At 52.9% G+C, this 24,434-nt stretch overlaps 6 protein-coding genes across 6 annotated transcripts; 3 read left to right on the forward strand and 3 right to left on the reverse strand.

Moving 5' to 3' along the window:
- Nucleotides 1-9,920: 9,920 nt before the first annotated feature.
- On the forward strand, nt 9,921-10,643 carry B0T15DRAFT_493152 (uncharacterized protein; the record flags this gene model as incomplete). Its single annotated transcript, XM_062866923.1, has 2 exons — nt 9,921-10,055; nt 10,086-10,643. 2 exons carry the CDS (start codon nt 9,921-9,923, stop codon nt 10,641-10,643), a joined length of 693 nt encoding a protein of 230 aa, XP_062723466.1.
- On the reverse strand, nt 10,609-11,950 carry B0T15DRAFT_185681 (uncharacterized protein). Its single transcript, XM_062862372.1, has 2 exons — nt 11,025-11,950; nt 10,609-10,975 (listed from the first exon to the last, which is right to left on the reverse strand). Exons 1-2 carry the CDS (start codon nt 11,546-11,548, stop codon nt 10,729-10,731), a joined length of 771 nt encoding a protein of 256 aa, XP_062723467.1. The 5' UTR covers nt 11,549-11,950; the 3' UTR covers nt 10,609-10,728.
- A 2,175-nt stretch (nt 11,951-14,125) lies between these two features.
- B0T15DRAFT_393551 (uncharacterized protein) lies at nt 14,126-15,365 on the forward strand (the record flags this gene model as incomplete). The annotated part of the gene is made up of 3 exons (XM_062864690.1): nt 14,126-14,328; nt 14,416-14,690; nt 14,749-15,365. The coding sequence occupies 3 exons, from the start codon at nt 14,126-14,128 to the stop codon at nt 15,363-15,365; spliced, it is 1,095 nt and encodes a 364-aa protein (XP_062723468.1).
- A 43-nt stretch (nt 15,366-15,408) lies between these two features.
- Nucleotides 15,409-17,844, reverse strand: B0T15DRAFT_185793 (uncharacterized protein). Its single transcript, XM_062862373.1, has 4 exons — nt 17,611-17,844; nt 16,928-17,556; nt 16,454-16,851; nt 15,409-16,384 (listed from the first exon to the last, which is right to left on the reverse strand). The coding sequence occupies exons 2-4, from the start codon at nt 17,485-17,487 to the stop codon at nt 15,453-15,455; spliced, it is 1,890 nt and encodes a 629-aa protein (XP_062723469.1). The 5' UTR covers nt 17,488-17,556; nt 17,611-17,844; the 3' UTR covers nt 15,409-15,452.
- A 153-nt stretch (nt 17,845-17,997) lies between these two features.
- B0T15DRAFT_530898 (uncharacterized protein) lies at nt 17,998-19,729 on the reverse strand. Its single transcript, XM_062869200.1, has 6 exons — nt 19,497-19,729; nt 19,204-19,430; nt 19,000-19,139; nt 18,853-18,944; nt 18,684-18,797; nt 17,998-18,592 (listed from the first exon to the last, which is right to left on the reverse strand). The coding sequence occupies exons 1-6, from the start codon at nt 19,632-19,634 to the stop codon at nt 18,149-18,151; spliced, it is 1,155 nt and encodes a 384-aa protein (XP_062723470.1). The 5' UTR covers nt 19,635-19,729; the 3' UTR covers nt 17,998-18,148.
- Nucleotides 19,730-22,133: 2,404 nt separating this feature from the next.
- On the forward strand, nt 22,134-23,965 carry B0T15DRAFT_510937 (Inositolphosphorylceramide synthase subunit Kei1-domain-containing protein; the record flags this gene model as incomplete). The annotated part of the gene is made up of 6 exons (XM_062867884.1): nt 22,134-22,172; nt 22,238-22,321; nt 22,539-22,562; nt 22,857-23,060; nt 23,093-23,173; nt 23,243-23,965. 6 exons carry the CDS (start codon nt 22,134-22,136, stop codon nt 23,963-23,965), a joined length of 1,155 nt encoding a protein of 384 aa, XP_062723471.1.
- Between the last annotated feature and the right edge of the window lie 469 nt (nt 23,966-24,434).

Genomic DNA, 24,434 nt, shown 5'->3' on the forward strand with positions numbered 1-24,434 from the left:
GATCTTGGATGTTGGAGAGGTCAGCTGGCGGGCTTGGAAAGAAACGGTTGGCCAGGGCCTGGGCCTTCTGGGTATGGGTGGTATAGCCGTTGATGGCCGGGAGCCTAGGGGGGCTAGTAGGCTGGAAGCTCTTGCAACGAGCCCACCGTTCTAGGCTCCAAAGGAGTGATTCGTTATGACTGGCTTCCTGTAGGGTAGACCTCCAGGTCCTTGTTCTAGCCTGTCGTATAGCCCTTGAAAGGTCCCGGAGTCTCTGATTTAGCTGGGCCTTGTTATAGGCTGTAGGTGCGGCTTTAGCCATACGTTCGGCCTCCCGGGCCCCCTGGACCTTTTGTTGCACCTCGTTCGTCCACCAGGGGGCTTGAAATCCATTGTTAGGCTTCCTTCGGGGGGTGCTAGCGTTGGCAATCCTTGTAAGTTCTTCGACAAGCCAGTCGAATGCCTTATCTAGGCCTTCTACTGACTGGGTACAGCTCTGTAGGCCCTGCGGGCCAGGGTTATCTAGGCCGCAGAGGCCTGGTAAGAGGGCTGCTTCGGCCTTTACCCTCTTTTTATCCATCTTTTTCCAGGACCAACCAGGGGGGGGTGGGGCTATAGGGGGGTGTTCGAGGTAGACCTCTACTACTTGGGGGTAGTGGTCGGAATCTCCCCTTTCTTTAATACCGTAGTAGGAGCAGGCAAGGTCCGTAGAGGCCCAGATTAGGTCGATAGTCGATGGGCGCCCCCGTTGCCTACCCTGTGGTTCCCTAGTTATAGTGCCCTTGGGGGTTACTAGCCTAAGGTCCCAAGAGGTGGCTAACTGGAGCAGGTTGTTGGCTTCGTTATCGTAGCGTTCGTAGTAGTCCCAGGCTGGGTGTTGAAGGTTGAAGTCCCCTGTAAGTATTACTTGGCTAGAGGGTCGGGGGTATTGTTGCAAAAGAGTAGCCGGTATTGTCTTGATTGCCGGGGGGTTATAGACCGACCAGACCTCGACCCCCTGGCTACCTTCATAGCCTGCGAACCGAACCCAGCACCAATGTTCAGCTACCCCATAGTCCCATTGGCTAAGGTCAATTGTCTTCTTAACCAGTATAGCCGCCCGACCACTAGGTTGATAGACTAGGTGGTACTGGCTACGTCGAGGGCAGTAGGTAGACTTAGTTTGGTGGTTGATCCACGGGTCCTGTATAGCTAGGACGTCGAACTTGGCCTCCTCTACTAAGATTTCTAGTGGTTGCTTGATGCCTCCGGTATTCCATTGTAGTATGGTAACTACTATGTAGTACTAGAGGGTTGGCTGGCTAGGTGGTCGGCTGGCTGGCTGGCTAGGTGGTTGGTTGGCTGGCTAGTTGGGTCGTTCTGGTTTGTAGCTTGGTTTGTAGCCTGGCTTATAGCCTGGCTAGTAGGCTGGGAGATGGATAGTCGGAGCTGCTTGGGATCTTGTTGGGCCTTTGTTGGCCTGCCCCGTGGTCGTTTTCTAGAAGGGCCTATATCTTGGTCGTCGTGGCTTAGAGAGAGGGAGCCAAAGATAGAGGTTGTGGTTGCGGTTGTAGGGTAGGTTGTTCGGGTAAAGTCGAGGTCGAAGGTTGGTTGTTGTAGCTTGGAAGTAGTTGATTCGAAGATTCTAAGCCTGTGTTGATAGGCCTCCTTAGCTATAGCCCGTACTCGGAGCCGTTCTGGGCACTGCTTGTCCCTGGCCGAGTGGCGACCCCCGCAGGCTGGGCATCTAAACTGGCCTGTAGTATAGGTAGGGCATTGCTCTTCGCCTTCCTTACCACCATGCCCATGGGTTCCAGCGCCGCAACGGGGGCAAAGGGGGTCCTTTCTGCAGTAGCGGGCTATATGGCCCTACTTCCAGCACTTAAAGCACTGCGTTGGCCGTAGCGGAGCCCAGTATGGCTCGCAGCTAAAGAGCTGAGCCCGGTATAGGACCCCTAGGTCACAGGCCTTTTTAGCCTCCTCCTGGCTAGTAAAGGCTATAACTACAGGGACCCTAGTGAAGTCTGGGTTATGGGGGTACTGGAAGATGATCTTTTCCACTGCCTGTAGCCTGGCCTCTTCTTGAAAACTAGCCTCTGTAGCCCCCTGGAGGTCAGCCTTCCGTAGACCCTTGACTACCACTCCATAGGTCCGCCGGGCTTCCTTTGCCTGGCTTCCGAAGGCCCGTTGAATCCAGTCGTGGTTGGTAGAGTGCCATTGCTTGGTATCCGGGTTGTTGAAGGTAACTACTATATCTCCGCTAGGTAGTTTCCGGGCTGCAATAGCCCCTTGTCGGCTAGAGGCCCCGTTAACGGCTTGAATGATTTCTAGGGGGGTCCTCTTGGCTAGGTCGGGTGATAGATGGCCCCCGCGAACAAGGACCTCGCAGTTCTGCTTGGCTGGGATAACCTTAGCTGGCTGGGCTATAGTAGCTTGTGGGGGTTCCCGAACTATGTCAGCCCAGGTCCGAGTAGCCTGGGCCTGCCCTGATTTAGTTTCCCTTAGTGCCGCTCGCACCTCTTCGGCTACTACCTTTCGTAGGGTAGGTAGGTTCAACGCCGTAGCCGTAGCCTTAGCCTGGGGGGGCGGTGTGATGGCTTGCTGGTAGGCTTGTTGGTAAGCTCGTTGAATCTCCATTGCAAGTGCCCGGGCCTTGCCCCTATCCTTGGGGACCAGGGCAAGTAGGTCGTTGACAAGCCTAGTAATGTGCTCATATGTATGTAGATGGCTAGTAGACTTGGTTGTTCTGGCCGGCTTGGTTATAGTAGGTAGGGTCTTCTGGCTTGCATGTTGGCTTGCATGTAGCCCCGGGGGGGCAGGGGGGGTTTCCCCCATCTCAATGTCAGGTGCCGGATCCGGAACGTCGTTCATTTTCAGCTCTTCCTGGTAGGGTGGGGCCTGTGGGGGCCTATAGGGTGGGTAGCGTAGAGGAGTGTGGGGGATCGTTGATAGGGTGGGCCGTTCGGGAGTAACCGGGTCCGGTAGGGTAGGTGGTCCGGGAATAACCGGTTGGTCTGTGCGTAGGGAAAAATCTTGCCTGACGGTCGGGTGCCCGCAACACAACGGCTACTTCAATGGCCTGTTGCGGCCGCGCAAGGACGGCCGCGCAAGTGCAACCAGTACCGTTAGATAGAGCTCGTCGAGGCGGTTAGAATAATATATGTTTCGAAGAGTTTGCCGCCCTTGCGGGCAAGCAGCGATCAAGTGGAAAAGAAAGAAGTCTTTAAGATATATATATAAAGATAGATAATACCTTGCAAACGACGACAGGAAGAAAAAAGAGCCAACGAAATTCGACAGCTGTTCGATAAACTCCCGAGACTTAGACTATAGAACGGTGACCAAGAGGTATAGAAGGATAGGGACGCCTATCTAGACGCCAGGACAGAGTTAGGAAACGGCTTAGGGCCCTCTAAGGGGCCCGAAAACCACTAAATCCATTATAGCGACGATAGATTCGCAGGTGCAGGAAGAACTATATAAGGAAAAGGATCTATAACCTCCTAGCGAGCGAAAAAGAAGCCGCTGCGATTCAGAACGACAAACTCGATAATAGAATCTAGGTTATAGTATATTGGAAAGGATTCCAAACATTGGCATTGGTAGATAGAGGATCTTAGGTCGACCTTATCTCGCCAACATTTGTCAATCGACTTAGGATCCTATAGAGGATCAAGAAAAAACAGTATATCGTTAAAGGACCATTCGACACCTAATAGGTATAATAGGAAACGGAACCACTTAAGATTATAATAGAAGGAAAAACTACTAAAGCGGTGTTTGACATTGTTAAAATAGGGCCTAAGAAGGACATAATTCTAGGACGCCTATAGTATCGAGATTATAACCTAGACATCAGTTAGAAGGGAGATAGCCACCTACGACCTCGAGAGCAGAGGCTATATCCAACCAACTAGATAAGAAGCGCAGACGACAGATCGCAATAAGGAAGATCGCCCTAAGAGGCGGCCCCTATAGATCCACCGTAAGAGACGGACAGTACTAGGCAGAGTACTACGGACTTAGGAAGAGGCGGCAGTCACTAGGAAGAACAGCGAGAGTCGGCAAGACCAGGCTAGAAACAACGCCACTTACGACGATACCATCGCATGGCCTATAGAGATATAGACGATATCGAAATCGCTATTATCTCAATCGACGAGGCTGGAGAATTCGAATTCCAGGATTAGGTCACCTAAAGGGAAGCAGCCAATATTACGGCCGGAGATAAGTTCTTGTACTATCGGAATATAGAGAAGAACACGGAAACAGGTAAAATCCTAATAGAATACCAAGGACATCCGGCGTTCGAAGCAAAGCATCTTAAAGGGCTACTAGACTATAGACCTTAGGATTATAAAATCAAACTTAAGGAAGGAGCCTAGTTGAAGTTCTTTAAGGTATACTATACCAACGAAAAACAAGATGCTAAGTTAAGGAGATATCTTAAGGAGAATCTCAGGATAGGGTATATTAGACTATTAATATTACCGGCGGGCTACCTAGTCCTATTTATTCTAAAGAAGGATAAGAAGCTTTGAATATATATAGACTACCGATAGCTGAATAGAGAGATAGTAAAGAACCGGTATCCCTTGCCACTTATCTCGTAGCTTCGAGACTAGTTGGCAGGCGCCTGTTACTTTACTTGCCTCGACCTTCTAATAGCATACACCTATATTCGCATTAAGGAAGGGGATAAATAGAAGACAGCGTTTCGTACTCCCTACGGCTATTATAAGTACCTTATAATACCCTTTAGATTAATAAATGCACCGGCAACCTTCTAGGTGGTCGTTGATTATACAATCCGCCTATTCCTCGACCGATTCGCAATCTATTACCTAGATAATATCCTTATCTTCTCTAAAATACTTAAGGAATATAAAAAGCATATAAAAGCAATGCTAGACATACTCTATAAGCATAAATTATCAATAAACAAGGATAAAAGTGAATTCTATATTATAAAAACAGTATTTCTTAGATACGAAATTTCGCCTAGTAGAATCAGGATAGAGCCAGCAAAAATTAAAGCGATCAAAATATAGCCACGACTAACGACGACAATAGAGGTATAAGGATTTATTGGATTCGCCAATTTCTATCGAATGTTCATTAGGAACTTCGGCGATCTTATATAACTATTGTATGAACTCACGAAGTCCAGGTCTATATAGACCATAAGAACTTGCGGTACTTCACTACTACCAAGGTGTTAAACGGACGACAGACTCGATAGGCAGAATTCCTTTCAGAGTTCAACTTCAAAATCAATTATAAGAAAGGCTCGGAAAACGCACGGGCAGATGCATTGAGCAGGAGGCCAGATCACTTTAGGAACAGCTAACTAGAAGCCTCGCTACTATTACTTCAACAATAGCCAGACGGTTCCTTACGGTATGCTCCCTAACCGATAGAAGATCTCGATAATAATACGCTTCCACGATAGGACAAAGATCCCGGTATATAACCTCTACAACCGTTTGAAGAATGCTATATAGTCTTTAGGGAAGAACGGCTAGGAAAAGACTTCTAAGACCGGAAGCAGAACGATATAGACGAGAAGGCAGGTATCTCTTGGAGAGATAGAGCGTTATAGTATAAGGGCAAGGCCTACGTCGTACTATAGGATCAAACGGAATTAATCAAGATAATCCACGAGTCGAAACTCGGAGGATATATGGGAATCGCCAAAATAGTCGCCAAGGTTCGGCAACACTACGACTTCCTAGGACTTAGGACCAGAGTTAAAACCATTATATAGGAATACGACCTCTGTAATCGAAGCAAGTCGGTACGATATAAACTATATAGGCTCTTAGAGCCGTTGCCAGTTGTAGAACGACCATGGAGTTCGGTGACGATAGATTTTATTACCAAACTACTACTTTCGAAAGATTCGACTACTGGAACGAAGTACAATAGCATTCTCACTATAGTTGACCGACTTACCAAGTAGAGCTATTTCTTCCTATATAAAGAATTATAGTTAGCAGAGCAACTTACAGATATAATCTATCGGCATATCGCAGTAGTTTATAGATAGCTAGAAGAATAGACTATAGATCGAGACACTAAGTTCGTATTAAAATTTTGGCAAGCGCTTATAAAACGTTTGGGTATAAAGAGCAAGCTTTCAATAGTATATCACCTATAGATAGATGGCCAGACCAAAAGGCTTAACTAGATCATCGAACAATATCTTAGAACGTTTGTCAACTTCTAATAGGACGACTAGGTTGATCTACTACTAGCAGTATAGCTTGCGTATAATATAACGCCAATAGAGATAACAAAGGTCACTCTATTCTTCGCGAATTTTAGTTACGAAATGGATTTATACTAGGGACTAGATATTACGGTACCTAGGGCAAAAGTTAAGGCAGAGAAAATATACGCGCTATATACGATACTAAAGGAAGAACTCAAGTTCGTCAGGCTTAGGATAAAGGAGTACTATAATAAATATTGGCTTAAGGGACCTCGCCTTAAGAGAGGAGATATAGTCTACCTTATTTCCTGAAATTTAAAAATAAAACGGCCAAGCCAGAAACTCGACTTTAGGAAGATTGGACCGTTTAAAATCGATATAAAAATTTCAATATCTAACTATCGACTTTCGTTACTATCAACGATAAAGTTATATACTAATGTCTTCTATATCTTGCTCCTTAAACCAGCACCTAAGAATATATAGGTTATAAAAGATATCAAAGCCAAGGATAAAGAAGAAGAATAGGACGTTAAGAAAATTTTAGACTTGCGAATAGCCAATAGAAGGCTAAAGTACTTGATCAAATAGCTCGACTTTGGACTAGAAGACAACTCGTAGGAACCGGTAGAACACCTTAACTATATAGAAAAACTAAGGGAATTCCACTAGCAGAACCTAGACCAGCCAGGAGAAAGGCGCAAAAATCTCTATATAAGTCGCCTTACCCTATAATAAAGCTACTTATATAGAGACAAGGCGTAGATAGCAAGAATCAGATTGAGAACCCCAGGCAAGGAAGAACAACTACAGGCAACAACACTACATATATAACAGGTGCAACCAAGACCTGACTACCACCAACTACGAACCCCTACTACCCTAAGAAGCTATAGGAGTCCCACCAGAGGGATCCTGGCCAACCAAAAGAGGAGGCTCTACAAAGGGAGAACCAGCACCAGCACTAAAGAAGACGGTCAGTACAAAGAACGATAGACGGAGGGGATAGGGGCACCTACTTGGCAGTACCCCTAAGTAGCGAATCCAAGAATAGATCGTAGCCTGTAGAACCATATAGGACGGCACCAATGGCCTCCTAGTCTATCACCCCTATAGCACCCAAGGCCTATGCCTGCCCGACCAAAGTCTATTTATCCGATATCAGGACTATACTATCCTCCTTGTCCAAACCTTATATGCCACGGCAAAGCAGTTCAGACCCCCGCTCCTCGATAAAGTGGCGTTAGCAACGCATTCGGTTCAGCTACAATAACAACACTATAAGCTGATCCTCAATCTTAGCAATCTCAGAGTCCATTCGTTTATGCTCGGACGTATTATTTAACACTAGGAATATTAACGGCAAAAAGGGGAAAAGAACCCCTTAGCTATATTTATAAAAGGACGTAACACTGGTTCCATTGCAAGGCTTCCCCAGACGAACGCAATAAGAATACCAGGAAGAGCCCTCCGCTATAATATATCGCGTATATAGGGTGGCAGTCCAACAACGAGTGTAAGGTATCTCAACCTCTATACCAACAGACTCGATCTCTTTAGCAAGGGCGTGCCATTTGGTAGTCGAATTACGTAGACGGGATAGCTTCTTTACGCATCCTGACATTGTATTAGTATCCTAAGAAGGTGAAGAGGAAGATAGCAGGGACCTATATACTTATAGAAGCAAGGGCAGTTGGCGTTATTTAAAACAACCTAAGTCTTTCGGGATAAAAGACGTCAAGGAAGGGCATCGTATCACGATTTGACTATATATAGTGACCTAGTAGGGCGGATAAGGGTATGTCCGCAGCTAATCATTATATACAGGGATATGCAAGAGCGCTCATAGCGCTGATGAGCATATATAGGAGCGCCCGCTCACCTGGTGAGCGGATGAGCAGGATCACCTAGGCTCACTGGTGAGCCATGGTAAGCGGACCAAGACCAGCTAGTATATAGTCATTCGTTCTAGAGGACTCTAGGAGTTCTCCAGTGAGCAATTACAAGCAGTAAGGTAGCCCTACATTACTATGCAGACATTGCGGCTTGCATTATTGTGAACCTTTTGGCTTCACCGAGACCTACAGTCCGACCAGCAGATACCTTCGACCGGCGAACCCTTTCAGAGGCAGGACTGCCTGTGGTTTCGTCACACGTCCTCTACGATACCGTACTTGGCCTTGACATTCTATATGAGAGCGAACCAATCGCTAATGACCTTTGGATCTTTGTACTTAGCTCTCTGGTAGTTATATCGACGCGTATAATACGTATGAAGCTCTGGCTGGCGTTTGACAAAGTTATATGCCTAGAGCTTACCGATAGGGGGCGCGTCGCATATATATAGTAGTTAGTTGGCTATATCTTCTATACCACGCAACCTTGGTAAAAAGGCTTGTAAAGATAGTTCAATAATATATTGAACAATAGCCCGCTCTTCTGAATCTATGAGCCGGCGCGATTTAGGCGTAGTGTTACGTCGTGCAGGCCTGCTGTCGCGTCGTCGCATAAGTGTTGCAGGGCTGACGTTATAGACCTTTGCTGCAGCCTGAAGACTAAGAGTATGGTCCTTTTGAAGAGCTTTAAGTGCAAGGACAATCCTTGCCTCATTAGAAGGTAAAGCTATGGTTCATTATAAAGGGATTGAAGGTAAGGTGCAAAGGGTATGCGATATGGTGGGGAGTGTTTCATTCGCTTATATGTTTCACTCGCTTATAACGTACGTTAAATAAGATATTGTCGTTTTAGAGCGTAAGCTACAAATTAGCGAAGGTCCATCCTAATAGATATCTTGTGACGGTGGAACCCACCGTACCAAACATGATGCATGCAGTATGATTGATTGGTTGTGGAGCGCATGCCCCACCTTCCATATCTGGCAAGTGCCCCACATCCCACATCCTGTATTTAGACTTACTTTCCTGCTTCGCATCTTCCACTTGCAGAACTCTTCCTTCTGCAAGTTCAGTATTCTTGCAATACAGTCAGTTGCCCACCAGAGCCATTGAGCCTGGCCTGCATCCACCGATTCGTAATAAGGAGCTAGTAGAACACCTTACTATATAGAAAAACTAAACGAATTCACCGACGGAACCTTGGTCGGCTTAAGAAAAGAAGGAACGTAAAAAGCTGACTATATTCTAGGTAATGACTACTATAATATTATTCTATATTATAACTAGCAATAGTATAGATGGGATTTGAACCTATAATCTCCTAGAGCATTTACTTAGGTATAATAACTAAGCTATATTACTAAGCCATTTTATTTGATAAGAAATAGGTAGTAAGAATCAAGAACCCTAGGCAGGGAAAAGCGACTATAGATAGTAACGCTATAAATACGATATATATGGCAGGCGCGACCAAGACCTAACCACTACTAGCTACAACCCTCCATTATTCTAAGGAACCAAGGAAGTTCCACCGGAGGAACCTAGGTCGACCTCGGATGGCGGTTCCACCAAAGCGGCCAGATCGATATCGGACAAGTCAAGTCCCAAGGAACCCTAGTTAAAAGGGACATCTGCCCCGAGTACCTGAACATCACTAATTACCTGAGACTCGGACTCTTGAATCCGGCGGTTCTCCGCTTCTATCTCCTCTAGCGACTATACCCTATAGCGGAATAACTCGGAACCCTGCTCCTTCAGGAAACGCTTCTGGCGGCGTAACCTAGCTAGGCAACTAACGGCGGTCTATAACTAAGTCTGAAGAATAAAGAGCACCTTTTCGGCATCGGCCAATCATGCCAGTCTACTGCATTACCGGTACCAACCGCGGGCTCGGGCTCAAGTTCGCCCCGCAGCTAGCCCAGTCGAGCGACAACACCATCATCGCCACGACCCGGTCCCTCGACTCGGACCTTACCGAGCTCAAGACCGTGGCTTAGCCCTCTACCCACATTGTCGAGTGCGACACAGGTAATGTCGCGTCCATCCACTCCTTCGTCAAGGAGGTGGCCCAGCTGCTCGGCGGCAGCAGAAAAATCGACGTCCTGCTCAACAGCGCCGGCGTCAACCTCGGCTCGTCGCAGAGCTCGCTCACCCTCGGCCCGGACGAACTGCACAAACAGATGGACATCAACGTGATCGGCCCGGCTAAGGTCGTGGAGCTGCTGCTCGACGCTGGCCTGCTGTCGAGCGACGTACGCATCCTCAACATGAGCTCGGGCCTGGGCAGCATGCAGCGCAGCTCCGAGATCAAGCCGCGCAAATGCGCCGGGTACTCCATCTCCAAGGCCGGCCTTAACATGCTTACGGTCCACCAAAGCGAGGACCTAAAGCCGCACCTGCCTGGCGCCGTGGTCATCGCCATGGATCCTGGCTGGGTCAAGACAAGTATGGGCGGTGACGGGGCGGTCCTTGAGCCGCATGAGAGTATTGGAGGGATGCTGCGGGTGCTGCACGGGCTGCGGAGCGAGGATAGTGGGCTTTACTATCAATACAATGGCGACAGGATTCCTTGGTAGGCTGGGATTTTGACGGAGCACGGTTAGTCTCTAGACACACCCATTGGAAATCAATTCGAAGATCATCGAGCTCGCGCTTGCTAAGCTATGCAGATGACCCCAGAGACATAGCCAGGACGAGAGGCAGCGAGCAGGCTGTGCAGACCGCCGAAAGAATCGCCACTAGGATGAGGTGCCAGACGTCGAATCGCCGGTCATTGCGGTATCGCTTCGGAGCCATGGGGCCGACCATCTTCTCGATCGGCGTGATATTCTCCTCCTTCATCGTCTTGTACCCGATCTTCACCCCGGGGAGGCCGTCAACACTGAACGCGTTCTTGAATGCCCAGTACCTGCTTGAAATTAGACAATGATAGGTCGGGATCAAGATTGTAGACGCACTTCTCCATACTGTCCCCGGAATCGTCCCGCGCCCACTTCTCGACTCTCTTTGCAAAACCCTCTTCGAGCGTCGTCCGGAAGCTCTTGAACTCGTAGAAGGGGACCGACATGCCGCACGAGCTGGCCACCTGGTGCACCTTGACGATAATAATAGACCGGGAGGCCGGAATCACCTCGACGTCGTGCTTCTTGACGAAGTCAGCGAACGCCGGGGTGCCTCGCTCGAGCACGCTCCCGTGGCCGAACAGGCGCACGATGCGCGGGGTGCTCTCGAACGAGCTGAACATGACGGTGATGCGGCCGTTGCCCGGCTCGTACAGGTGCGACACCGTCTCGATGCCGCTGCCGGTCAGGTCCATGTACCAGAAGGTCGTGTCGTCGAGCAGACCGAAGTACTGCCCGCCCTTGGGCGACACGTTGACGTGCCCGGCCGCCGAAAGCGGCGCCGTGGCCACCCAGAACATCTTCTGCTCCAGGATCCATTCCACGAGGTTTTCGGGAACCGTCTCGTAGAATTTTCCCATGGTGACTTGCGGGTGCTGCAGTTAGCTTGTTAGCTTTTGGTGGTTGCTCTGCTGGGCTGAGTGTGCCTTGCACGGAACAGAATCAGCCCGGCGAATTTGCTGTATGACATGTCACATGGGTTGCACTGTCAGCGCGATGTCGGAAGGAGGGGTTGTGATGCTCTTTCCACATTAGCCCCGGTACCTTGGTTAGCCAGCTTCCCAATCCTTCATCCTTCATCCGATGTTGCACATGCGACTCGGCCATCCCACTGTCCAGGTAACACAAAACTTTGGATGTTTTTGAGAACCTACCGTAGTACCTAAGTTAACTTAAAGATCGCCGATGGCTCCAGATAAAGAGATTGTGGCATGCTGACCCTAACCCTCACCAGAGATCACGTGCCGCCCTGGCTGCTGCCTGGCAGTGCCAGCTGAGGGCTGGGCCGCGTCGCTTCTGCTCAACTGTGCACAACATTCCGCAGACTGCGCCGTATTAGGCCACCCCCTTCTTCCCGTCCGTCCGTCGGACACAGCTGGCCAGCCAGCCTTGATCTCTCGCGAGGGACCTATCATGTACGCGATTATCCCCACTGAATTGACATCACCAAGTTCAACCAATTTATATCTCAGTGCCTTGAAAATTGAGATGCTTTGGGTTTTCATTGCGCGAGTGAGGTTGTGAAGCAGCAAGACTCTTCAATCTCAGCGACACCGAGGTACCCCGCATCGCCGCCGGCGGCCTGGGAAACTCGAGGCCCTTAGCAGACGTTCCCGGCCTCTTCCGGAAGTGGTGCTTGTGCCCACGATTCTAGCTTCCTGAGGATGTCTCAAGAAGTCCACCATGGCCGGGGGCGCAGTCGCTCACTATCTTCCGATAGTGACCACGGCAAGCCCGATCCCATCGACATGGATGCCAATGTGTTGACCGAGGCGTGCTCGAGCCCGGGCTCGGATGGCACGACGGTCGACGGCGACCTATTCGACGGCGGCCGGGCGGAGGTGATCGACTGCATTATGAGGAGTCTCTGCGCCGCTCTCGACTCCAAGCTCGCTGTGGTCAAACAGGCCAAGCTGCCGTCAACAGCCAAGCAGCGATTGGGGTTGCCACCGGGACCCGAACCCAAGCGTCCTGCTCTAGCCACGACGGCCCCCGCGCATTGTGCTGCAACGTACATCCCGCAAGGGGACACGTATGGCGAAGGTGTGGGTATTCCTGGCCTGGGATCCATCCACGATGACAGCCGTAGCACTTCGTACGTCACTCGGCCATTTCAGGTGCCTCCGCCGCCGCCTCCATACGACCAGGCCAGTAGGAACCAGCTCCCGATTCCGGGAGCTGGGGCTTTCGTCCCGGTCCGTCTGGCCAGAACGGGCCGGCGCGGGGGGCCCATTATACGCCTAGGATCGCCCACCCAGATTGGCGACGTTCACGTCAGCGTACAGGACACCACGCCGAGTACGGCAACACCGCAGGTCGTCAGGGGACCGCATGCGCACCTGGTCGAGGAGGACATGACCGAGGAGGAGAGCCGCAGGCTGGAAGCGGAGGGTGATGGTGTCCCGGGATCCAATGATCAGGGTCACATCGCGCATTACGAGCAGATGGACCGCCACCACGAGCCCAAGCGCTCCGAGCCGTCCAGCGCGCCAATGTTCGGCTGCTTGTTCAAGCCATGCCCGTACAAGTCCGATCGGGAGTCGAAGTGTAGACAGCACATGGAGCAGGCTCACGGGTGGACTTATGTCCGCGCCAAGAGGATTGGCAAGGCGCCTCAGTATATGGGGGCGCAAGCGGCGATCGGGGATGCCGTGCAACAGCAAGGCACAAGCACTCCTGCGGCCGCTGGTCTTCACGCCGGTGATGACACTGCGGGCGGGCCTGCAAGCACGACAACCGCACCGGTCCCTTCCAGGCCTGTGAACGATGGTGACCCCGTTCTATATCAACCTACGGCTGCCCCATCCCACTTCAATATACCGGACTTTCACTCCTGTAGTCCGACGTTGGAGGCGTGGCCGCCTGGGGACACAAGTATGCCGCCACCGCCTGTGTATAAAGAGGATATCAACTGGAACCCAACACCCTTTTCACAGGAATGGGATCATTTTGCACAGCCGCGGGGCCTCCTCGATAGCCCGGCAGCGGACCAGACAGGCTTGTCTACCACTGCCAGTGCCAGTTCGGTGTCTTCCACGGTCCAGCCCGAACTCGCCGCTCAATGGCAGCTGGAGAAAGTGCTATTATGGCTCCAGGCGTATGGCTTCTCTACAGACTGGCAGGAGGCCTTCAAGTCGTTGAATATTTGCGGAGAACAGTTCTTGAATCTCAGCAATGCCCATGGCGGGCACAGCGGCCGTCTCACAATGCATTACCAGGTGTACCCGCAGCTGGCACGGGAATGCAAAAAGAGAGGGACAGAGTGGAATCAGAACAACGAGCGAGCGGAGGGTAAGCGCATACGCCGGCTGATCATGCGCATCCTCGATCCATCCAACGGCGGCGCTGGCAGCGACAAGCCTCCAGCACTAACTGGCGGTGTGACCCCGTGGCAGGAGGGTTTAGAGTTTGGAGTGCTTCCAATGTTGACTCGGAAAATGATCAGCGTCGAGCCGTCAGTAGAGGATGGAGACGGCGACGGCAGACGTAAAAAGGCCAGGCGGGGTTCGTCGGTGGCTAGAGTGGCCGGAGGAAGCGTCAGTGGGAAGTTTGCATGCCCTTACTTCAAGCGGAACCCAAAGAAGTACCGCAAGTGGACGTCCTGTCCCGGCCCAGGATGGGACGAGGTGCATCGCGCCAAGTACGACTGTCCGACAGCTCACCGTTCTCTTTGTTCTCTGCATATCATTTCCCATGTCCTCTCCTTTTTGCGCTGACGCGTCTGCAGGACTCACCTCTACAGATGGCATCAGCTTCCCATACAATGTCCTCGATGCTGGACTGTATTCAAGACGGATGACCAACGTCAGTCGCACCTGCAGCAAGACCCGCCGTGTGCGGTCCAACCGAATCAAACGCTCTACGAGGGCTTCACCAAGGACCAGGAGAAGAGGCTTCGCAGCCGCAAGAAGACGCAGGCGGACACGACCGACGAGGCCAAATGGCGCGAGATCTATATGATCCTCTTTCCGGATGATGACGTGGCCGCCATTCCCTCGCCATGTGAGTGCCATACTCGTGCTACGCAAAAGGGGCCGAGTTTCTAATCAGTGCCTGGCAGACTACGACGAATCCGACGCCAACGGAGAGGGTGGCAGTACAAGTAGTGGATCCGGGGAATTCGAGGACTACGCCACCTTCATCCGCCGAGAGATGCCCACGCTCGTGCGGCGGGAGCTGGAGGTGTTGTTCCGCGACGAGTTCCGGGACGTCGAGGAGCGACTGCGGCCGCGCATGGCCGAGATTGTGCTCAACCTGCAGCTGAGACTGCTGAGCCTCTACAAACAGTCGCAGATGCCCCTGAGCGAATACGGGCCCGCGCAGCATGGAGACATGGCTAGTGGTGGCGAGAAAACGTCCACACCATCGCTGTCGCAGGTGGGCTCGGTCACAGGGTCGGGAACTAACTCAACGCCCACTACGCTACCGGGAGTCAAGGGCTCTCTGGTCGAAGCCGAGACCCAACCGGATTGGTACGACGGCATCTGGGACACGGACTGCGATGCGGGTTATTTCGGGAGCCAAGTCCTTGCACAGGTACCCTCGGAGACGGGCACTTGCCCGGGGCTGGACTGGGAGCATGAGTTTGATACATTGCTGGACCACGTTCTTCCGCCGGTGGACATACAAACTGGGTACTTTGGCCAGCCTGCCCAGGCATCAGCACAGGGAGGATGACCTCAAGTTCTGGAATAGCTATGTCCTACAAAGCTTCTATGCAGGGGCGATTTGATACCGCTGATCACCGCCTTCTGCACTCGGACACTACACACGACAAAGACGCCCATTCTGCGTCGGCAGCTCAGTCGGCGTCTGCACGGCCCACGCCTCGCTCCCGGGTGTCGTCGGCGCCCAGAACACATGCCACGGATCCCAGTCCCGCTTGATGCTCACCAACCTATCATAGTTGGACCCGAAGAAGCTGGTCTGCCAATCTGGCTCTAGCACGTCACACTCGTTGAAGTACGCCCCTCCCCCAGGCGTTGCCGCGCGGAGGGCGTCCATGTACCCATTGAGACGCCGCTGCTCCGCGGCGGCCTCGGCTGGCGTCACGGTGCCCATGTTGATGCTCGCGAACACGTCGGCATGCATGGCCACGTCGCGCCACACCGGGTTCACCCCGGCCGGTGCCGCATACCCGCCGGCTTTGACTGTGGGTGCCATGTTGAGGCCGTGGAACGTGTACCCCGCCTCCACTGTCGCGCGGGCCGCGTCCATGACGGCGGCGAAGAGCGTGGCGTTTTCAAAGCTCGCGCGCGGGAACAGCCGGGAGGCGAGGTAGCTGTTCCCTGGGCCACCGCCGTGGTTTCCCATATGGCTGCTGTACACCTGCGTGGCTGGCGTGTTGATGGCGACGGGGATACCGAGGTCATTGAGGGTGCGGACCAGGGGCTGTACGAATGCGCTGGTTGCCGCCGGCGTCAGACCGGGCATCTGCGCTTGCACCTGCATCTGGTAACGGCCGCTGCCGGCTGGGGTGGCGGTCGTCCAGAGATAGCCTCCCGCGTCGATAGTCGGGATGCCGAAGGCGTAGACCGCGTTGAAGCCCTTCCAGAAGACGTTGGCGTCGGCGACCGTGACGCTAGGGCCGGGGGTGATCGAGGTGGTGTTGCCCAGGGCGAAGGTGAAGCTCGCGATGGTCAGGTTGATTTGGGGCTGCGCCTTGACGATCGCAGAGGTGATTATGCCGTAGGTGCCTTGGCACGAGGTCAGTCCTCTTCTCGACATCAAATACTAGTACTACTATGTGAAAGCGGTGAACTTACTCCCACCGCCGCCGCGCAGCGCAAAGAACAAATCCGGGTTCATCTGCGCATCAGCCGTCACGCAGCGCCCGTCCGCCGTGACGACCTGTAACTCCAGAACCTGGTCGACGCCCAGGCCGAACTTGGAGCTCAGCGGCGAGTGACCGCCGCCCGTGATCCAGCCGCCGTACGAGCCCACCGTCAGACACGACGCGCTTACCAGCGTCACGTTGTGGCGCTCGGCGTGGGCAAAGGCCTCCCACACTTGCAGTCCCGCACCCACGCGGGCGGCCGGGCCTCGATAGGTCCCGTTCGGCTGGCTGTAGTTGGGGAGGAACTCGAAACCTTTGAGGTAGTGTGTCCACACGCTGAGCGACCCGGCCCCGGTGTTACGGCCGACGAAGTCGTGTCCGGTGTTCCTAGGCCTATTAGTCAAGAACTAAAGGTACTCAATTCTCGGTCGGGTAAGCGATACTAGTACTAGTAAGTACGTACTTGATGACGAGTCGGACATTCCTGTTTCTCCCAAAGTTGACTGCCGCCTGCACCTGCTTGACGGTGGTTGCATTCACGACATAGACCGGGTACCCACCCTGGGTGCAGTTCCCCGTCGGGTTCGCGGAGAGCAGGCAGGTGTTTCCCTGCGGCCACTGGGTCAGGATGGTGACCGGGTCGTCGAGGTAGAAGGTCGTCTGGCTGGCGTTGCTGACCGCGAAGCGGCAGGCCTCGGCGTTGAAATTCGGTGAGGTGCTGTAGCACACGGACGCCGGGGGCAGGGGGTTGAGGAGGGCGCCGTCCAGCGTTTGGTTCAGTTGAGACCATTCGTTCTCGCTTGGCCAGGATGGGTCGCCGGGGAATGCCTTGCATTGGGGTCCGGCTCTGGATGATCGTGCTAGTCTCTGCGCCCGGAGGTTGCCAAATGAGACCGCATCGAAGTCTGCGATGGCGTCCGGGGTGAGTTGGGTATCCTGGGCAGCATCCCAGCGGTGCGCAGCCAGGCTGTGGACAGTCTGGCTGAAGACGGCGCAGGCGAGAGCGGGAAGGGTCGAACGCATTGTAGCTGGACTACTACTACCTGGGTCGGGCACAGGGAGAGTATAGACGAGTGCCTGTCCAAGGTCCTACTAGTATGCATGTGAGGGAGAGCTCTTTATACCCGCTGGCTCCCGCCCACTGACGTCTCCGCGCCGGAGATACTGCGCTGGCTAGGTCCTTTCCAGCCCGCACTCGTACGTCCGAGTAGTAAACTTACACCATCATCGGTATCATCGGTAATAAGCGCCCGATCGGGAACTGAACTCGTGGTGGGCCTGGCCCAAAGAGGAAGGATTTCACGAGGGATTTCACCGATGGCTTGTGCCTTTCGCCTTTGAGGTACTACGACACGACAGGAACGCGGAACTTTCTAGCCTGGGCCTCCCGCTGTGCAACGTCACGGCAACCCGCAGCCGTCCCGGCTCGCGGGGCACATGGTGGTATTATTGAAACTGAAAGCGGGGGTTAGAAAGGAAGATTGGGGTCGAAGTGCCAAACAGGTAGGTACTAGAGTAATGTTCTCGTTCGGTGTATAGAATATATGATTATTTTTAGAATACCTACCATGTTGACTGCGCCCCGTTTTGCTCCGGTGCGCGCTCTCTAGTACTGTCAATACAAATAACGTTGTATGTAAACTCACTTCGCTGAACCCACACGCATTCTCACCCATCCAATCCATTATTGGCCCCCTCGAGATTTCCCCTGAGCGTTCCCGCCGCTCGCCACCGCGGCCGTCCATCCCGCCGGCTCCTTGAGCGATCCGGCCTCCGACTCGATCGCGATCTCCCGGGCCACCGTGATGTTCTTGCTCGGGTCGGCCGCGCTGCCGTTCTCGCACAGGATCTGCTCGTCGCTGTCCCAGGCCGTCGCGGTGCGGATCGGGTTGGACCGGTTGGTTGCCTTGGTGCTCCGCAGCGGGTAGCTCCCTCCGCCCCCGCCGATCGTCCGGCCTTCGTAGGGCGTGTTCGTGGTGTTGTGCGTCGAGAACAGCGCACCCAGCCCGATCTTCTTGCAGAAGGACCGGATCGGCGCGTGCAGGATCGGCAGGTTCGACACGACGATGGACACGAATTGCTCGCGGATGGCCCACTCACTGCCACTGACGGCGCCGTCGGGTCCGGCCTTTAGCAGGGTTACGCAATGTCAGCTTGATTCTTGATCTTAGGGGACACGGCGCTGATAAAGGCAAAGGAAGGTAAGGAAGGTATCTTACGGTAAGAATGACGACTGCACGGATGATAGCCGCCATGATGACGAAGAGCACCCCAGAGAACAGGAGGGTCAAGGAGAGCTTCTTCCTCAAGCTGATGTTGATGGCCCAGAGGAGCTGGTGGAAGTGAGCAAAGCTGTGCCACCAAAGGAAGGCTCCGCGCAAGACCTACCGGCAGAGGGATGGAGAGCAGATACATGTCTGTGAGGACATCCGGGATCAGGACTGAGAGGACGTAGAGTTTGGAGTTGGTGGGTTGGCAGACTGCAAGGTCAGTCCATCTCAGCAAGACTCGTGGTGGTCCGGACACTGAACTTACTCCCAGGATCGGGGTAGATCTGCCAGTATTTCGACATGGGCTGACACCCGAAGAGGAGGATGCACGTGGTGATCACCCAAGTCCCGCCGATGAAGGCGTACGCAATGTAGACGTAGATTTGCCAGTGGGCCAGCTTAGTCCTGTTTCAAGTTTTTGCTCAGTGTCCGTGTCCCAGGTGCTGTTGGAAGACGTGGGTAAACGCACGTTAGCCGCGAGTAGAAAACGGCGACGCAGCCTTTGATGCACCACAGGCTCGCCGCGTAGAAGGTCCACCCGAAAACCTGGATCTTGGATCCCAGGACACGGTGTGCATATTCTTCCGAGTCGGGGTCGAGAGCGGCGCGCTGCTCCTCCGTCATGTAACTGTTGGTCAAGCCATGGGCCGCCGATACCACGTATATCGCTGCTACCAAGTCGACGATGGCGAGTATCTGCTGTGGTTAGTCGCGAGAAGAAATACAAGGGGAAAAAGGTGTGGTGGATGTTTTTCCACTTACACCGGCCACCGGCATGAGGTAGTCATCGAGCTGCAATCCCCGGAAACCAACACTTCTCAGGCGCACAAATGTCCGCAGCCCAATAATAGCCAGGACGAATGAGAGAAGCGTCCAAGCTTCAACGTTTTGCCCAGCCATTGTGGTGGCATTTGACGAAGCGGCATCAAAGAATCACAACGGAGCAGCCAACAACAAGAAAACCAGCCACAAAGATTGAGTCCGGGAATTTATTCTTATTAGTATTATCTGCTTCTTCCAGAACGGCAGAACCGCGGGGTGCAACGTTTTTAGCCCGGACACGGACTCCTTGCCCGGCCATGGCGAGGCCCAGGGTCCCCAGATGGAGATCGGTGCCAAGTCTCGCAGAGATCTTCATGCGCAAAAATTCGGTTCCTCGCCTGTCCCAGTTACCTTTTACTCTATATGGGAGACGAAAGCGAGACGTGGCTTGCACTATCCCGAGTGCAGAAGAATGCGTCTTGTCTTACGGAGGCAACTCCACCACAGGCCCACCGATCATCGAACCTGATTTCCAAACTACAGTCCTGATTTGATCCCAAGATCGGTAGTTGGTTTCGTGTGGAGCCGGAGAGCTAAACCTAAAAACATTGGCGTTACACATAGCACATAAGCTACCTACTAGTCAAAGACTCAACAGTTTGGACTCTGTCAAAGTGAGACACTTCGGCTTGTCTGTCGACCTTGGTCCCCTGCGAGACCTGATATAGAGCAACATGTACGGAGAACATTTCATGCCAGTCAGCCAAGAGGGGTGGACAAGCTGTTGGACATAGGTCTGTACAGTATCCGTATGACCATATACATGTACACATGTACATGTATGTACATGCAGGGTAGGACACATACCCTAGACGCCATCTGCACATCATTGTCGCTTATAGAAAAAGAACCGTCGACGCAACATCATTGCTTCATCGTTGCTTCAGTTCTGGCCTCTGTAACCTGTCCCTCAGCAAAGTCCTTACCTTATAAGTATAAGCTTGGTTGCAAGGTCACATCGCTCTCTGCGCTGCTCACAATCTTCCATTCTTCTCGCGCTGAGAACTCTAACAATGGGAGACTTCCGCTTGGAGAGTATGCCCCTGAAGCGCCTCCCATACCGGTATAACTAGTGGCTCCAGAGTGGGTACCGCACTCGGCCGGGCAACAAGGGTGCGGAGAACCTGGATCCCTTGGCGTGTCGAACGTCGGATCAGCGCTGCTCCAATCAACCCCGAGGTTATCCCTCTCGCAATCTCTCCTCCCCCTACCTGTGCATCGGTTTTGCCGTCCGCGCGCTGCCTGTCAATACACAGTAGTTATCCGGGTTCTGCTCTTTACACTAGCCTCTCACAAACAAGCGAGGAGAGAAGCTCTTGCTTTTGCATTGCCAATCCGCTCGCCCGGGCCAACCGCCCTTCATCAGCCCCCCCCCCCCCCCCCCCCGACTTCAGATTAACCCATGTCCTTGGCGCCCCGATCACCCCGCTTGGTTCATGCCCACGTAGCCTATAGCACGGGTAACTACTATGGACCGGGATGTGAAGGGCTGGTGAATCTTGCGAGAATGTGGAATCGGGAATGTGGTCGCTACCACAGTGAACACCGTCGAGAGAAACCCAACCCAATGATCTTCAGATCACGAACAATACGGAGTATAGCTGTCTACCTCTTCCGTCACAAGCAACAGGTGAGGGCGATCTATATAGGCAGTGTAAGGAGCCACCATGCCCTCCGCTCTGGACACCGATGAACCGAATGGCAAGGAGTCAACTAGTTCCCCTTATACGCAAACATGCGGTGGCATGAATTGCTAGATAGAGGACGGAGTGTAAAGATACCCAAGCGATCTTTTGTTGGAGTCGGACAGTGACCAGCATTGTGATTCGACCACTGGTGACTGATTTGACTCTCATCATCCAGTCAATGGCATGGGCTTTGGACTTTTACAGCGACTTTATACCAATTCCTCCCAGAGCATTCGACTATCCGATCCATGATGCTGTTTCTCCGAGCTAGGTACGATACAAATCGGAGTCTGCTACAGATGCCCATTCATTGTGAAGCACGGGAAGAAGTCTCAACTCTACTACCGCCAACCACCAAGGTCGACGGCAGCGAGCAACTTGTAAGTAGCATAAGAGGGCTCTCTCTCCATACAAACGTTGCATGGGCAATGTAGACATACCAGTTGATCTATGTCTCCCGCCGGTTCGCGTACCACAGAACGAATATTTGTCGGTTAATACTACCAGGAAAAGACTATCGTCACGATATAGTCTAGTTGCGACCAGACGAAGTCATTCCGTCGCCAGACGTTGTCCTGCTAGCAAACAAACACTCAGCGCGGCTTGTTCATATCGCTCCCAGTTGGTAGCGAACTTATCATGAGCGGCAACATTTTGAGAGTCGACGTGGCTATAAATCTAAGATTGTACCGGCGTTTAGTTGATGCTCTCAGTCTTCAGACTGCGCGAAGAAAAGAAAAAGAGTTAGATCGGTTTGGCAAGTATTACCCGAACCTGGACGGCAGATGTCTCCATTTCGGTCACTGATCCATAGAGGCTGGACTCCATTACTAGCTGACTGTGAAGCTAGCCGGACCGGTTTCTACAAAGGACATCCAGCTCACACAAAATGGACGCACTATACTTCACCGTGTTGGACGCTATGTCAGTTTGTGATCCTTGCTGCTATGGAGCTTGCAATTCAACTACTAGTACTCCGATATGTCATAACAGGTCTGGTGCACAGTCACCATGCACTCGCTGTACTTCGTGCACTTCTGTGGTAAATATTACCGCCGACGAGACCGTCTGCTTCGGGTATGTATGTTCGTACAATACCAAGCCCGTACTTCCATACAGTAGGCTTCCAAGTCAGTCATTGTAACTTACGAATATCAAGAGAGAGTTAACATTCCCGTCGACGTCTTGAATAACCACCCAGTAAAAACTGAGTACCTTATGCATTTATGTATGTTTGAATACACCTGCACTTACACTAAGACCTCATGTCAGCTGCTGTACTTACGGGCAACAGGAAGGAGTTGGCGCTGTCATAGAGGTGCGAGTACAGTACGGATTAGGGGTGATCATACTTACACAGTAATTCACGTCGGTTGTTGTAACTTACACCCACACCAAAACCCTTACCATAAAGACGGTCAGAGGCTTTTAGGCATGGCGTTCGATCTCACTTTACGCCGGCAGTATCGCGACCGGATTTTAGAATCATTGGAAAGACAAGGAGCCAACTCAGGTCAGTCATGGACGGTGCATTGAACAATACCGTAGTTGCGCAAGTGGAAGCAACCTCTATCACACTGGCCAAAGTTACATAATACTGTACGGATTACAGAGTAGGAGAATGCCAAGCGCCAGGGAAGAAGCTCATCGCATGCAGCCAATGCCGAGTGCGAAATCTGCCAAAACTGAAACATTGGGTCAACTTGCCGACGCATCCGACGCCTCAACGTACACAGTCAGCAGCAAGCACGTGGTGGCCAACGCAGGGTCGCACCACTGGCGAGAGAGACCGAAACATACGATCCGCAACGCTCTGGTGAAAGGCGCCTCTGCCTCGACAACATCCAGCGTTCTGGGAACGACATTGGGCCGGAGTTCAACATGCCGTCAATACCGAAGACTTCATGGCTTAGGGTGCCCCGTCCGAGGGTTGGTTTGCCGCTACCTCCTAGACGCAATTCCCTTTGTTGTTGCTGACCTGTCCCGCGCGTCCTACAGTCTTTCCTCGGCCTGCTCTCCCTCCAAACAGGCACCGAACTGATCTCGGTCGCGCTGGTATTCAACAAGGCGACCGGCGTCTACGGCCTCCTCACGCTGTTCACGGGCTACTCGCTCTCCGCGCTCCAGGTGACGGCGTACCTCGGCTCGATCCTCGTCCTCGTCGCGCTCGCGCTCTGCGTCCCCCACATCCGCAAACAGAGCCCCCTGCAGAACCTCGCTCTCGCTTGGGTCTACGCCATCGACACGGTCGTCAGTGCCGCCTACACTACCGCCTTCGCGACGAGCTGGTATCTCGCGTTGCGGAACGACCCGACGGGCCCCGCGGGCCATGAGGAGGCGCCGGGGACGCAAAGTGCTAATGGACAGGTGCGGCGCGACGGTGGCCAGGCCAAGGCTGCAGCTGGCGTGGAGGATACTGCGGCAAGCATGGTGCTCATCGTCGCTTTCTCGCTCGTGCGGGTATACTTCAGCCTTGTGGTCATGGCATATGCTCGGATGGTGCTGCTGCGGTTCGTGGACGAGAGGATGGCTGACGCGGAAGACGTGTCCGGCACGACCGCCGACCCGTTTGCCGTCGGCGCTCCCCTTGGCGAAGGGTGGAGGGGACAGTTGGGAAGGGCGATGGTGTCGGTAGGGAGAGGCTACTGGCTGGGCGGCAAGAAAGAGGACGAGGAATGGGCACGGCGGGTCAAAGCCAAGTTCCGGAGCACCAGAGAGTGAGAATGGGCAATAGCGGTGCGGCTCTGGACAGCGACACGTTGCTGAGCCGACTGTACAGACTTCCTCTCATGTTCTAAGATTGCTTGGCTGTTCGGCGTTCCCCTTTTCCTCCCAGACTTTTCACATCATGAGCAGACAGGATAGACCGCTAGAGAGGGGTATAGCTTCCGTGATACCCCGAAAACGGTGCCTTGATGGAGATTTGTAATTCATAATGTTTACTCAACGCTCTGTCGGGGTCCCGCGTGAGGGTTCCCGCCCGAGAGCCGCCTACCCGCACTTCCCGTCCCGAGAGCCGTCGCCGTTCCGCTCAATGTTTGCGGGGTGGGGAAATAAGGCAGCGCCCTGAAGCCAGTTGGGGATCAACTTCCGTCACTAGAGTCTATATACCTTAGTTAAGGAGGTAAGCTTCTCGGTGACATATCTATATGTTCAGTCGTCACAGTGTCATCACCATAAGAGGACCCTG

This window comes from Chaetomium strumarium (genome assembly GCF_033439665.1).
Source record: "Chaetomium strumarium strain CBS 333.67 chromosome Unknown B0T15scaffold_3, whole genome shotgun sequence".
In the NCBI taxonomy this organism is placed as follows: domain Eukaryota; kingdom Fungi; phylum Ascomycota; class Sordariomycetes; order Sordariales; family Chaetomiaceae; genus Chaetomium; species Chaetomium strumarium.

Bases quoted from the DNA above. Each gene is read 5' to 3' on its own strand.
- B0T15DRAFT_185681 (XM_062862372.1), bottom strand. From the start codon at position 11,548: ATGGGAAAATTCTACGAGACGGTTCCCGAAAACCTCGTGGAATGGATC. The intron at 10,976-11,024 runs GTGCGTCTACAA...AATTTCAAGCAG, and splicing joins TCCGGGGACAGTATGGAGAA to GTACTGGGCATTCAAGAACG.
- B0T15DRAFT_185793 (XM_062862373.1), bottom strand. From the start codon at position 17,487: ATGCGTTCGACCCTTCCCGCTCTCGCCTGCGCCGTCTTCAGCCAGACT. The intron at 16,852-16,927 runs GTACGTACTTAC...TAATAGGCCTAG, and splicing joins AATGTCCGACTCGTCATCAA to GAACACCGGACACGACTTCG. The intron at 16,385-16,453 runs GTAAGTTCACCG...CCTCGTGCCAAG, and splicing joins GCTGCGCGGCGGCGGTGGGA to GCACCTACGGCATAATCACC.
- B0T15DRAFT_530898 (XM_062869200.1), bottom strand. From the start codon at position 19,634: ATGGCTGGGCAAAACGTTGAAGCTTGGACGCTTCTCTCATTCGTCCTG. The intron at 19,431-19,496 runs GTAAGTGGAAAA...TAACCACAGCAG, and splicing joins ACCTCATGCCGGTGGCCGGT to ATACTCGCCATCGTCGACTT. The intron at 18,798-18,852 runs GTAGGTCTTGCG...CACTTCCACCAG, and splicing joins TGCTCTCCATCCCTCTGCCG to CTCCTCTGGGCCATCAACAT.